The 12627-nt window shown below is 45.7% G+C and overlaps 1 protein-coding gene across 1 annotated transcript; it reads left to right on the forward strand.

Annotated features, from left to right (window-relative positions):
• The first annotated feature begins 9686 nt into the window (after nt 1–9686).
• Nucleotides 9687–11278, forward strand: LOC135384755 (uncharacterized). Its single transcript, XM_064613944.1, has 2 exons — nt 9687–10107; nt 10191–11278. Exons 1-2 carry the CDS (start codon nt 9687–9689, stop codon nt 11276–11278), a joined length of 1509 nt encoding a protein of 502 aa, XP_064470014.1.
• Nucleotides 11279–12627: the final 1349 nt, after the last annotated feature.

Below are 12627 nucleotides of genomic sequence, written 5' to 3' on the forward strand. Positions count from 1 at the left end.
AGGAAAAACAAAAACGAAACATACCACAGATCATGAAACATACCGCAATATGGGTTTGCCAACATCGCGCATCACGTTTTTCGGAGGGCGGAGATATCGACGTCACCGTCGCTCTTTTGGCGATCACTTTCTGTTTCCAGAGGACTGGCCGAGGTGAAATTACTTGGGTCTATAGCACGCGCTGAGATCACTTTAGTGCTTCATCAGTGGTTCGAGCGGATGATGTGGTGACCAAGGTTTAATATTGCAATTGCAATATGCTCCCTAAAGTCAACAATTAAAAAGTTGATTAAGATATATCTGTTAATTAGTTCCTTAATTGAACAAAAAATTGGTTTCCTAGTAGCAGCCCCGTCGAGTAATCCAATGGCAAAAGTAAAGCCGCTTAAGGCAACTCCCCTTTTTATGAAAATTTATTGCAGGTAAAAAGAGACACCCTGTATATAGACAGGTAGCGAAACTCCCATACGGCCATGCGTCTTCAAAATGACGCCATGATAGAGACCGTCAGCGTCATCCATCTGTTGCACGGACTACTACGATTGTAAATAAATTACGTCAGAGATGACGTCAGCAGTATGAATAATAAACAGTGCATAATTAGTCATGGCGTGTTTACATTCGCGCACTTCGTTTACTTTGTATTCCCTTTCCCTGACCGAACCATACTAATCGTCCAGAGCAACGATACCAGACGAGAACAGAGAAAAATAAATGACATCATTTTTAATGACACATATCAATCCGAAATACATACAGTTATCACAGGTTTTCAAAACTCCAAACAGAAGGGTATCGCGACAACCACACAGAAATTAGTAAGGTTCAAGGTCCATTTCTCAACGAGAGCGAAATGTGCACGTAGTGATTAGCCGTTTGCATTTCGTCAATGAGTGCCCATAATGGGTCCGCTGCCAGCGCTCACGGCATCATGGCGGGTCTTGCCATGACGAAAGCTTTTTTTTCTCGCGGGGCCGGCAACAGGGTATGCATAGCATCACTCATTGCTGTTTAAAAAATTATCAGCGCTCCACTTCCATCCACTTATAGTTCAATGGATTAAGAACTTCCCAAGCAGCAAAATGTACTGAAAGTCGGGTGCAATAGGGGTGGACGGGTAGGTGGAAGGCCTTGAACAGACTCGTGGAACTAAGGAACATCGATAAGACACATACCGTCCACCCCTATTGCACTCGACTTTCAGTACATTGTGCTGCTTGCGTTCTTAACAGATCGCTCACAGACTGTATACGCTAACAACCACTACTCTTCATGTGCGCATGTCACCTCTGGTGTCCCACAGGGTACGGTATTAGCACCTTTGTTGTTTTTAATATATATTAATGATCTCCCACAGTCAGTTTCATCGCACATTCACCTATTTGCAGATGACTGCGTCGTCTATCGCACAGTCCATTCCACAGCTGACCATATAGCCTTACAGAGAGACTTGTATAAAACAGGCGAATGGTGCGAAACCTGGCAGATGTCACTTAACCCCACAAAATGTAAACATGTGATGTTTTCACGAAAACAACGATCATGTCCCACTACATATATCATAAGTGGATCACCTGTAGAAACCGTTACTAACTACAAATACCTTGGAGTGCATTTCTCGTCTTATCTAACATGGAACACACACATCTCGAACATTCTTTCTAATGCAAATTGTAGTCTTGGGTATCTTCGGCGACACATTACTCATGCACCTCCATACCTCAAACGGCTGGCCTACCTCACGTTTGTCCGCCCGAAGATCGAATATGCCAGTGCCATATGGGATCCCCATCAAACTTATCTTTCGAATAATATCGAAGCCTTGCAGAATCGGGCTGCCCGGTTCCTTTTTAAACAATAACCTTACACAAGCGTAACCTCACTCAAGGTCCGAGCTGAGCTCACCGACCTTAAAACACGTCGCATGATTCAACGGCTGTCATTATTTTACAAGTTCTATCACTCTCCCGCGCTCCGCAGTAGTTACATCCGCTCCCCTTCTTATCTTTCCTCCCGCGTTGACCATCAACATAAGGTACTACTAACTCGGTCACGTACAACATCATTCGAGGGATCCTTTTTTCAGCGAACATCATCAGATTGGAATAAACTCGCACGGCATATTGCAGAACTCACGGATCATATCCAATTTACCAACGCATTAATCGCCGAGTTTACTTGACCATTGTCGCTCCATGTACACGCACATCATTGCTCTCTAATCGAGATATATTCTTTGCTTTTCATCTTGTTATATCTTTTTCTGTCTGCTGTTTTTTTTTGCTTGTTTTTTTTTAGTGTATGTTTGCTGTTTGATGTACAGTGCCAGTGTGTTGCATACGTGCTCACTCCCTCATGTAATGGCCTAAGGCCCCTTGATGGATCAATAAATAACAACATTCATCTATTCACACCTGTTAATCTTGGTCTACAGCTCCGAGATGTGAACGTCGCTTCCTGTTTAACCCAAAAAGTGTATGAACTCCGTGTCACGGCTATACGGGGACGCACGGATAAACAAGCCTTCTGTTACACATGCGCAGGGAAGCAGGATACGGAAACGTACTCGGGCGTAGATGATTTCGTACATGTGTACGAGTGGGGCAACATATTTTCTTATTTTGAAGTTATGAATAAACTATTAGAACACACAAAAACAATGCGCACGTCATAAATATTTTTTGTTTACTATCGTACCTGTGCTCACAACACCCAGGATCGCTCGCGTCGTGTAGATGACAGTATTGTCGTGTCAGATTTGTTTTTTCTTTTCGCCTTCGCTACCTTGCTAAATCTACCTTGCACGCTCTGCGGCTGTTTCTTATCTTCTGTCACCCCGGTGTGTGAACCTGTTAGATGAATCCATAATTGGCAGCCGGATAGCTGAGCGAGTTGCGCATTTGTACGAGGCTCCTCGCAAGAAATATGTAAACCGAAACCTATTAATTACTCAAAAAATCACAGGTCGACGTGTTTTTGTTTTGTTTGTGTTTGTCTGGAACATATTTTCCTGAACGTTCCGGTCGGGAAAACAGCGGTTCCAAAAGAGTCCGAAGAAAAAATTACAAGTTAGGAGTGTTATTTAATTTATGACCGTATGCAAATGAGCCGCTCACTGCTCAGTTCTTGGCCGATGCTCACTGAAAAGGAAGCTTTTCGATAGCGCCACCGGTTTACGAATTATTCAACCAGGGGACCTTCGTGAAACACGTGGCATATATACTATACAGGGTGCTGTTTTCTTATTACAGACAAGACAACAGACTAGAAAAAGCTATGAGAGCAGCATGGATGCCGTTTTTGCAGTTGAGTTATACGCGGTCACGCCGACCAGCACATACGTTGAAATATCCATGGCCAAATTTGCTATGAAAAAAGGAAAAAAGAAAGAAAAAATCCGAAACGGCGTGGATCAGGAGCCCATGCAGGATAGCGCTCATTCTACGGCAGAGAGCTAAGTGATTTGGAGTGATAGAGACCATTGGAGCCCGGATTTCTAGGCACGAAAAAACCTTGTTTTAGGCGCCTATAAAAGGCGCTAAAAATCCTGGTTTAGGCACTAAGAATGGCATTATAGGCACTATAAACTGTTGATCTTTTTCACCTGTAACTCTGAAAGTGCAAAAACAAAGTGAATAAATCGGTTCCATCCGCAACAACAATCCCGTAAATGGAAGTCGCGACTGCTTTTCTAATATTTTTGCTGCACAAAATGTAACACTTATCCTTCCTACTACGGTCACAAGGCTTCTAGCCGTTGCCAGCGGTTCCTAGTCACTTCTCAGAAGGGCTTGTCGTGGCAGCATACCGGCGATATGCGAGATGGGCTTCGAGCATCGGAGGCTTTAGTCTAACGCGCAAATTTCTTAGTCCTCGAACGTTTCAAGCTTCGCCTTCTAGATTTCGTTTTAGGCATTGCCACAAAGGCTCGCAATAGCAGGCAAATATGTGGTATCAAGTCCGGTCACACTGGACGCGGTGTCACTTTCGCACGTGTACCTATGGCCCTGACTGCCCTCGAGTAGAGCTATACGCGCCACGCTGTTTTCGCCTGGCGCGCCACCCTCTTCTGCGCCTCCGCCGCCGCCGCCAGTTCTGCTGGGACTGTAACCTGGCGGCTTTACATAGCGGTACATCGATTTCGAAACTCAGTGAAATCGATGAATTTTCTGCAAAAACGAGCAAGAACTCGTTCTTCAACTTTTCCTCTACGAAAACCTGTCTGACTTACTTCACAGCGTGAAGCGTGAGGTGGTGAAACTCGGCTCCTCACTGTAGCTCATCCGGCTCCTGCGAAGGAGTCTCCGGGGACTCTACGCAGTAAGGTGCATGACGAATAGTAGTAGGTCATGGTAAGGTGATACGACATAGTGGCCAGGAGATCTAAATGCGCTCTAAAGGGTAAGGGAGGGTGATGTCGCTCCGCAGAGGGTTGACGCCGCTCGTGCGTTTCCCAAACTTTTGTCTCAGCCGGTACACCATTTTTACACCAAGATGGGTGTTGCTATTTTGACTGTGGGGTGTAAACTGTACAGTACACCATCTTTGCACCAGGATAGGTGTTCTGCGTTTGGTTCTAGGGTGTAAATTGCAAAATACACCCCTTCAACACCTAAATGGGCGTAAATATTCTTAGTGTGTACCCGCGAGGAGGGCAGCTTCCTCAGGTTGCCAAACTGTAGGTATTCCACCGGACCTGTACCTACCTTCAAACGTCACGCACACTCCTCAGCATTTTACCTGTGTCAAGTTCGTTGTACAACAAAAAAGACGAGAAGAAATTAAAAAAGTTTCGGGGACTCTTCTAGGTCTAAACAGGCAATAGCGCTTCGAGTTCTATATGGCGACAAAAGCGTTACGAAACGTGCCTATATTTTATAATAAGGACCCAGGAAACAACACAACGTTGGAAGGAAGAGAAACAACGACTAAGCGACTGCACCGTGAAACCGATTTTCAGTTATCAGCTTACATTCTAGCACCTTTGACACTGGCGTTAGGGAGTTCAACCCCCCGAAATCGTACTTTTGGTAGTGCATTTTAGAGAGGGAAACGAGGGCAAATCCTCCTCTCCCACGTAAAGTCCCCGTAGAATCCCTCCCGAAACATTTGTCTGGCTACGCCGCTTACCTTTGAGATACTCGCTTATCTCAAGCGATCAATGGTTTTAAAAGGACGTGCGACGTGATCGATGTCAATCTCGCATGGACAACGGAGTTTTGCCACCGCTTTAGGGCCATTATAGGCGTTTTTCGATGTTCAATCGAAGTTTTAGACATCTACGCCAAAATAGGCATTAACGCAAGAATAGGCATATATAGGTACTATCAAATCGATACAGAGGTTCCCCAGCACCTAGTTCGTGCTCCTGTATTGAAAAGGCACTATTAGAACCACACGAAAAAATAGGCATTTGCCTAGGAATCCGGGGTGTAGTGATCATAGTTGTCTCGCGACGCAAAGCCACGAATCATCAGAGATGATTGGAGTAGGTGCTGATCTGCTGGCCAGATCAACCACTTCGCTGCCGAGATAAGCCTCCGACGGCGAAGGTCATGCGCTCCTGACGCGCGCGGTTTCGTCTCAGTTTTGCATAGCAAAAGTCGGCGATGGATAGATTTCAACGTACCTGCTCGTTTCAGGATGGCTTTCAACGAGGACCGCCTCGTCTCCCGCTCCGCTATCTCACTTTTGCTTGAAAGGCTCTAATTATATAAAGAGTTATTTAGGTGACTAGTCATGTAGTAGTAGCATAACGTGTCCACCTGACCCACTCAACTTTAAAAGCGGCACCCAAGCTGCTCCCATGTAGCTTTTTAAAAACGAATCTGTTGCAAAACAAGAAAAGAAAAGCAAGCACCCCGTGTAAAATCTTGTACCTTTCCGTAGAAGATTGCAGCTGTGGCTTCAAGTATAGCGCAAAACTCTGCTGTCCTCGACAATCTCGTTCCCTTTGAACCGTTCCGTTCGGTGCCATCATGCCCATAAATAGAAGGCAGTTACTGCACTGTGTTTCGAGGGGAATCGTTCCGTTTGCACTGTTTACCGGCCCATCTGCGGAAGCTAGGTGGTGGTCGTTCTCGCTGCGCCAGTGCTCTGACTACTTTGTTTACCTCAAGTGCTATTACAGTTTGCCACATTCTTTTTATGCCTGGTACTATTTGTAAAATGGGATCCCTCGACACTGCTCTATCATGGCGCTGCACTTTCCCTCTTTCTTTTCGTGTGCCTTCCGGATGTGATGCTGTATCGTTCGCTACAATTACGCTCGAAAGTTAGGGTTAAGTTCCGTGAGTATGCTTGTCGGCCGCACTCTGACGTCTCGTTACATTGATTTGAATCTCCTGAGCGTCCTGCAACCTTTCCATTTCAACTGTACTTATATTTTTGAAAAAAAGAAAAAGACTACGTAAATAAGTCAGAGAGGGAAGTCAGTCCCGGTTGCTCAAAAATTGCGGAGAAATCAAAATGTAGTTGAAAGAAAAAAAGATCTCAGTGTGTTCGGGAGATTCAAACGAATGTGATGACGAGACCGGTTTTTGCTATTTTCGAAGAAGGCTTCCAAAAAATGTTTCCAACCGTGGAAACAGAGTTGGGAAACAGTGTGTGGTTGGACTGGTTTCCGAAGGGGACAACCTCGATGGTGACTATGCTTTAAGTCCGCAAGTATTTTACTTTTTCAAATATGAATCCGTCCTGGATACTTTCTCATTAGTACTCGTATAGTAGAGTTTCTAAGTGACTCAGTGTTTTTTAACCACGTTCTCTGTTCCTGCCAGACGCCTTCCTCTATATCCCTATGTGGAAGTTTCATCCGCTAATCTGGGGCACACTGCTTTCGAAACGCTCTCGTAGCAGACGTTACACGTCCAGCTGGCGTCAAAGTTAACTTGAACGCCGCTCCAGACTGCGAAGTCACCCTGTGGCAGCGCCTAGTAGAAAACAACGCCAACAAATGCCACCCCTCTAACTGGAGTGAGATGATCCAAACACCCTCCCCCGTTATTTCTTCTAAGCACCAGCAGGGACCGCAGGGCAGAATGGCGTTCAATTTAACTCTGATGCGAGCTGTACACGTGAATGCGATCAAACGAACCTTTATTTTTGTTTCTTCGCCGCTCCGTTTAATGCACGCATGTTTCCTCGTGGCATGCTGCCACCGCCCAGCAGCACGGAAATCGATTAACGGAGCCGAAATATCCTGTTTGTGACATGCTAGGAACTGCTTCGAGCTTTTTATACTTTATTTCTTTATCTTTCGATGCCCGAGGTAGAAGAGAAAACCGGTGCACGTCAGACGTATTCGCAGGACCTCTTTATCACGACATCCATGGCTCAGAAAGGCGCCTACCCTTGGTCGTGCATCGGACAGCAAAATATCAAAACAAAGGAGCATCACACTTCACTCAAAGCGGTGTGGGGGTGACGGCTATTAACACAGAAATGCCGCGTCTATTGAGACATGCACAGAGAAAGTCTATGTAGACACACTTTGAACTTGCCGCCGACCGGTGAGGACAAAGAAGAGCAAGAAGAACCGATTTAGGGCTCCAAATACGACACATTGATTAGGCAGAAAGAAAACGTGGAAGAAAATAGCGTGCGCGCCATTATTGCAACATTGATGTCGGGTCGGGGTGCTGCTGAAAACGCGCGGTTAAAGGGTGCGGTATTTGTGCCTCACTTTTGATGTTGATGTAGATGTTGAACAAAATAAATAAAAAGGAGAGGTTCATTGCCTCACTTTTCTTTTATCTGCAAGTGTTCACTTTGATTAGGAGCTGGCCTTGTCACCGTATCAACTACGATACTAGGGATTTTTAGTCGATCAGAAAGACTGTACGAAGATGGTACGTTACGACAGGATGCCGTCAAATGCGAGATCATCGATATCTGCGTTTACATGGACAGATGTCGACTGATCGTTAGGGTCAACTGGCCACAGTTTACGTGGACTCAGTCGACTGATCCTCGAGTGAAGCGCCACCCTCATCTATTAATTGTAAACTTGAAATGTAGATACGTTGCACACAACTTTGTCATCGCGTGAATACTTTTACTTCCGACACACTTTTGCAGCCTTTCGGCACGCTATTCTTTTCATTATCCGCAACTTTCAGCTACGGTGTCGCCGCCACGCGGGCGAGGTTGGTGTTAGCTCAGCGGTGACTCTCGCCTCAAGCTTGCATTCGAGGCGATCGTAACTTACGTCCACGGCTCTACGCCAGCCAGATAGTTGTTGTTGTAGATAGCGGTAGCCTAACGAGAAAAGAGGAAAAAAAGAAGCCGGACAACGAAAAAAAAAAATAATAATAACTGCCGGTTAAAAGCAGGAAAATGTGTTGTGTTCCACAATGCGTCAACCACGCTGTTGTTAGAAGAGTCAGTTTACACTCGTTCACACGTGAATCGATCAGCACAAGGTACAAATTGTAAGAGAATGGGTTGTTTATTTACAGCTAAGTTATTAAAAGTTTAAGTAGACGGTCTATGTTGCAGCGGAAGCTTTTTTGCGCTCGTCAGGAGCTAAAATGAAGACATTCGCCGTACTCACGTAGTGCAAAAACTATAGCTTATTTGCAAATAAATCCATTCTCTTGCTCTTTGTACTTCTACAAAGTACTTCTCTTTACTCTTACTTACTCTTACTCTTTGTACTTCTCTCGTCTATCGTCTGCGTGTCATTTAGCACTCCTGCTGGCGTTCGTAAGACATGTTCGGGTGCATATGTGTAGATAGTGCTCTAACAAAAACAAAACAAAAATACAAATAAACATTGCGAAACAGTTTTTATGCTTTCTTCATCAGTCACAAGAAGCCACAGAGTTTTTCTTTTTGCGCAATATACAGAGCTGCCAAAATATTCCAAATTTATTTGCAAAGCAGGCTACAACAAAATATTGCACTTCTCATAATAACTATATGAAGCCCTGGTACACTGGTGAACTGAATAAATAATCTAAAATATTGCACTGGTAATTCTCACACCTCAAACACAAACAATGTTTGTATAAGAGCTAAAAAATGTTTTTCGGTATTATATTCACACAGTAGCTGTGACACATGAAATGATGACACGTGAGGGAAGTGTGAGAGAAGTACACATAGCATAACCTTCTGGTCACTTCAGTAATGTATTGGTTATCCTTTTTAACAACTATAAGCCGCGCTTCAACCTTTGAATAAAAAAAAACGATATTGTGACTTGATATCGAGAAGGAACGTTCCTTTGGCGTGTACTGCTCTCCAGCGGTGAATCACCCCAGGTCATAGTCATGATTTATTTGTTATTGTTGTTGTTCCTTTTGCATTACAGATTGCAATGGGTTCTGGGGGAATGCCAACGTTACTCTCATAAACATAACAGACAGAGGTTGCTGCATCTTGTAGTGAGCATTTATAAATTTTAAAATGACCAATGTCGTAAAATGCTACTTGATAGAAAACTGTTTACAACACTAGATACGAAGTCAGATAATATGTTTGTTGAGGAAGATGACACAATGACGTCACTACGCACCATCCTCGTGATCGCGCTTGAGCGAGGGTTTTCATTCCACTTCAGTTTGTTGCATTAAACGGACATCTCTTCTGTCACCTCTGTGGCTCCTTGGCTTTATTCCACATCTGGTGCCGAAACCCGGGAGGCGATTTTGTGCAAGGATTACTGACTGCCATAGGTTGTCATGGATAACTTGGAACGACTGAAGAAGATGCGAGCTTCCAGCCGAGCGACTGTGACGCGTATCATCAACGATTTGAAGACCCTCATAGCTACATCGCCCCACGATCCTGCTCAGCTTACTGCGAAGCTTACGTTTCTCGAAACAAAAGCATCAACCTTGACTCAGCTCAACCAAGAGATCCAGGCCCTTATCGACGAAGCATCTTTGGAAGCAGAATGCGAGGCCTGCGATCAGTACTCGGAATCTATTATCACTATCTCGGTTCAAGTCCGTGAAGCTCTGAACACCGCTCTCGGTGTCACGAGACTGGCATCCGCGCAGGTCGGCGGTGCTCCACAGCCTTCGTCTGCTACATCTCAAGGCGTGGGCCCTCCTGCAGACGGCGTCAAATTGCCGAAGTTGCGGATTGACTCCTTTTCTGGTGAGCTGTCTCAGTGGCAAGGTTTCTGGGATCAGTTTCGTGTCAGTATTCATGAGAACCCCAGACTTTCTAACGTCAACAAGTTCAAATATTTGATCTCACTCGTCACCGGACCCGCTGCTCGAGCGATAGAGGGGCTATCACTCAAGACGAGAACTACGTTACGGCCGTCGATATCCTCAATGCACGGTTTGGCAAGACTGAGCTTTTGGTGAGCGACCACTTGGATTCTTTGTTCGACTTGCCTCCTGTGAAGTCTATTGATGATATCAGAAGTTTGAGAAAGTTCCATGAAGCCGGTACGGTTCGAATTCGGAATCTTCAGAGTCTGGGTGTATCACGAAGCCAATATTCGATTACCATTTTCCGGACAATTCTTCGGAAGATACCTTCACCACTTGAGTTGGAATACTACCGTGTGAACAGAACCGACTCTGCAACCGCCTCGGCAGCCACGTCGACGGCCGATGATCTGTCATCACTTTTGGATTTCCTTGAAAAAGAAATTGAGTTTCGAGAACGGGTCCGCAGGCCGACAGCTTCGTCTAAGGAGGATACTGCTGATCGCCGCAAGACACCCCTTTACCCTTCTGCTGCTTCTTTAGCAGCCAGCGCGACGGCAGCGGTGTGTGTACTCTGCAAGTCTAAGGAGCATTCGCTAGAAGCTTGTACAGCCCCACTGAGCGCAGCGGACAAGAGGAGCCTATTGCGTCGGGAAGGACGTTGCTTTCTGTGTGGCAAGCGGTCACATTTGTCGAAGGATTGTCGCGTCTGCTACAGACTTCGTTGCCAAAATTGCAATAGGCGGCATCTCACACAGTTGTGTCTGGAGGGCCTTTCAGCTTCGTCGTCCAATGTCGCTGTTACTCCAGACATCGTTACGACATCTCCTGCTCCGTCGTCGAGCGCGGCAGTGGTTCAGGACATCGTCACGACCATGTCCTCTGCCCCACATGCTCCCAAAGTGCAGCCTGAACGGGAAATTCTTTTGCAAACAGCAAAGGTATGGGTACAGGGCGAGAATGGCCAACGACGCCTGGTGCGAGTTCTGCTCGATGGCGGCAGCCAGCGCAGTTTTATCCGCAAGGATATCTCGGCCAAGATTGGATGCACTGCCCCGTCACATGGAGTCGCAATTATTGTCGCGACGGGGTGGAGTGTTATTGATTAAGACTTCACTATTTGCGCTGTCAGTATATCGATCGTGTGGGTGGTCCTCAGGTTAGCTGACGCATGGTTGGATTAAAGCATCTTTTCTTGCGCAAAGCTATATAGAGCGCAGCACGGGGATGCTTTGATGAAATCATGTTGAATGTCTTCAAGTTGCCTGTTGTCGAGTTGAACAGCCGGAGCCTGGTTGACATTGCACAAAAGTATTCCCTTTGCCGGTTTAATAATATTAGTCTTGGACATTTTTCCCCACTGTTGCTCCACATCCGTAGAGGAGAGTCCAACGACGACAACATTGTTGATGCCTATCCTGTAAGAAAAAATATAGTTTAAAGCATCTCTAAGCAATCCAGGTTGCATCACATCATGCAATTAGGGAAGACAATGGGCAAGGACGAAGGTAGTCTTTGGAATATAAGAAAGCATAAAAGTGGTCTGTGACTTTATGTTTAGGTCAGGCAGGGACCACAAGAACTACTTACTTGTGTATCAACAATAACCCAGCAATAATGTGCGTACGCCTTCTTCACGCTCTGCATGTGCATGAACACCTGCGGCACAATAAAATTGTTACTTGTTAATCTGCCTCACTGCAGAGAACGTTAAGATACGCCGGCTTACCTCAACAACTGGCGTGTTGTCCACAGTGACACTAATGTTTTCCGGCGGACTTTTGAGATTGCTGGTCTGAAGAATCAGGCTGATAAATATACTGTTGCCATTTTCACGCGATACGGCGCGCAGTAGATTACATGGGCTGCTTTGGAGACTGCTGCTTCCACTGCACACCTACGCCTCTCTTCGCTGAACATATTCTGATCGGGTCGAATCGTTATCACATACGTGAGCGAAAATAGCAGTTGAATGAAGCTCTCTGCCTCTTCTCTTCAGGTTTTATGTCAAGCCATGACCTCACGACTGAACTCGACCCAGCGAAATAACTACACATACGGATAAAACACAACAACTCCGCGATCACCTCTCCGCCGCCATTTTGAGAAATGCGAAGCGCCCTCTTTACTCGCTGAAAGTTGCGGATCAGACAGCCGTCACTTGTATTCTGTTGGACGTACTCCGGTGGAAATCTCGCAACAAGTATGCATTCGCCGCCGCCGTGGCCGCCATCCGCTGCAAACCACGAACTTCGGAAACTATGGACAAAGCCGTGTTTCTTCTCTTGCTGCTTTATCAAACCCCGAAATTACGCAAAGCATAAATTCTGAGCTTTCGTCGTTCCACACACATCGTTGTTGGCTGGAAGCGGCTGACGCTGTGAATGAAATATCCCCGTAGCCAAGCCATATTTGAATTTCGCCGCAATTCACCGCCAAAGCATCCAGCAGTCACCTA

This window comes from Ornithodoros turicata, chromosome 2 (assembly GCF_037126465.1).
Source record: "Ornithodoros turicata isolate Travis chromosome 2, ASM3712646v1, whole genome shotgun sequence".
Taxonomy (NCBI): Eukaryota; Metazoa; Arthropoda; class Arachnida; order Ixodida; family Argasidae; genus Ornithodoros; species Ornithodoros turicata.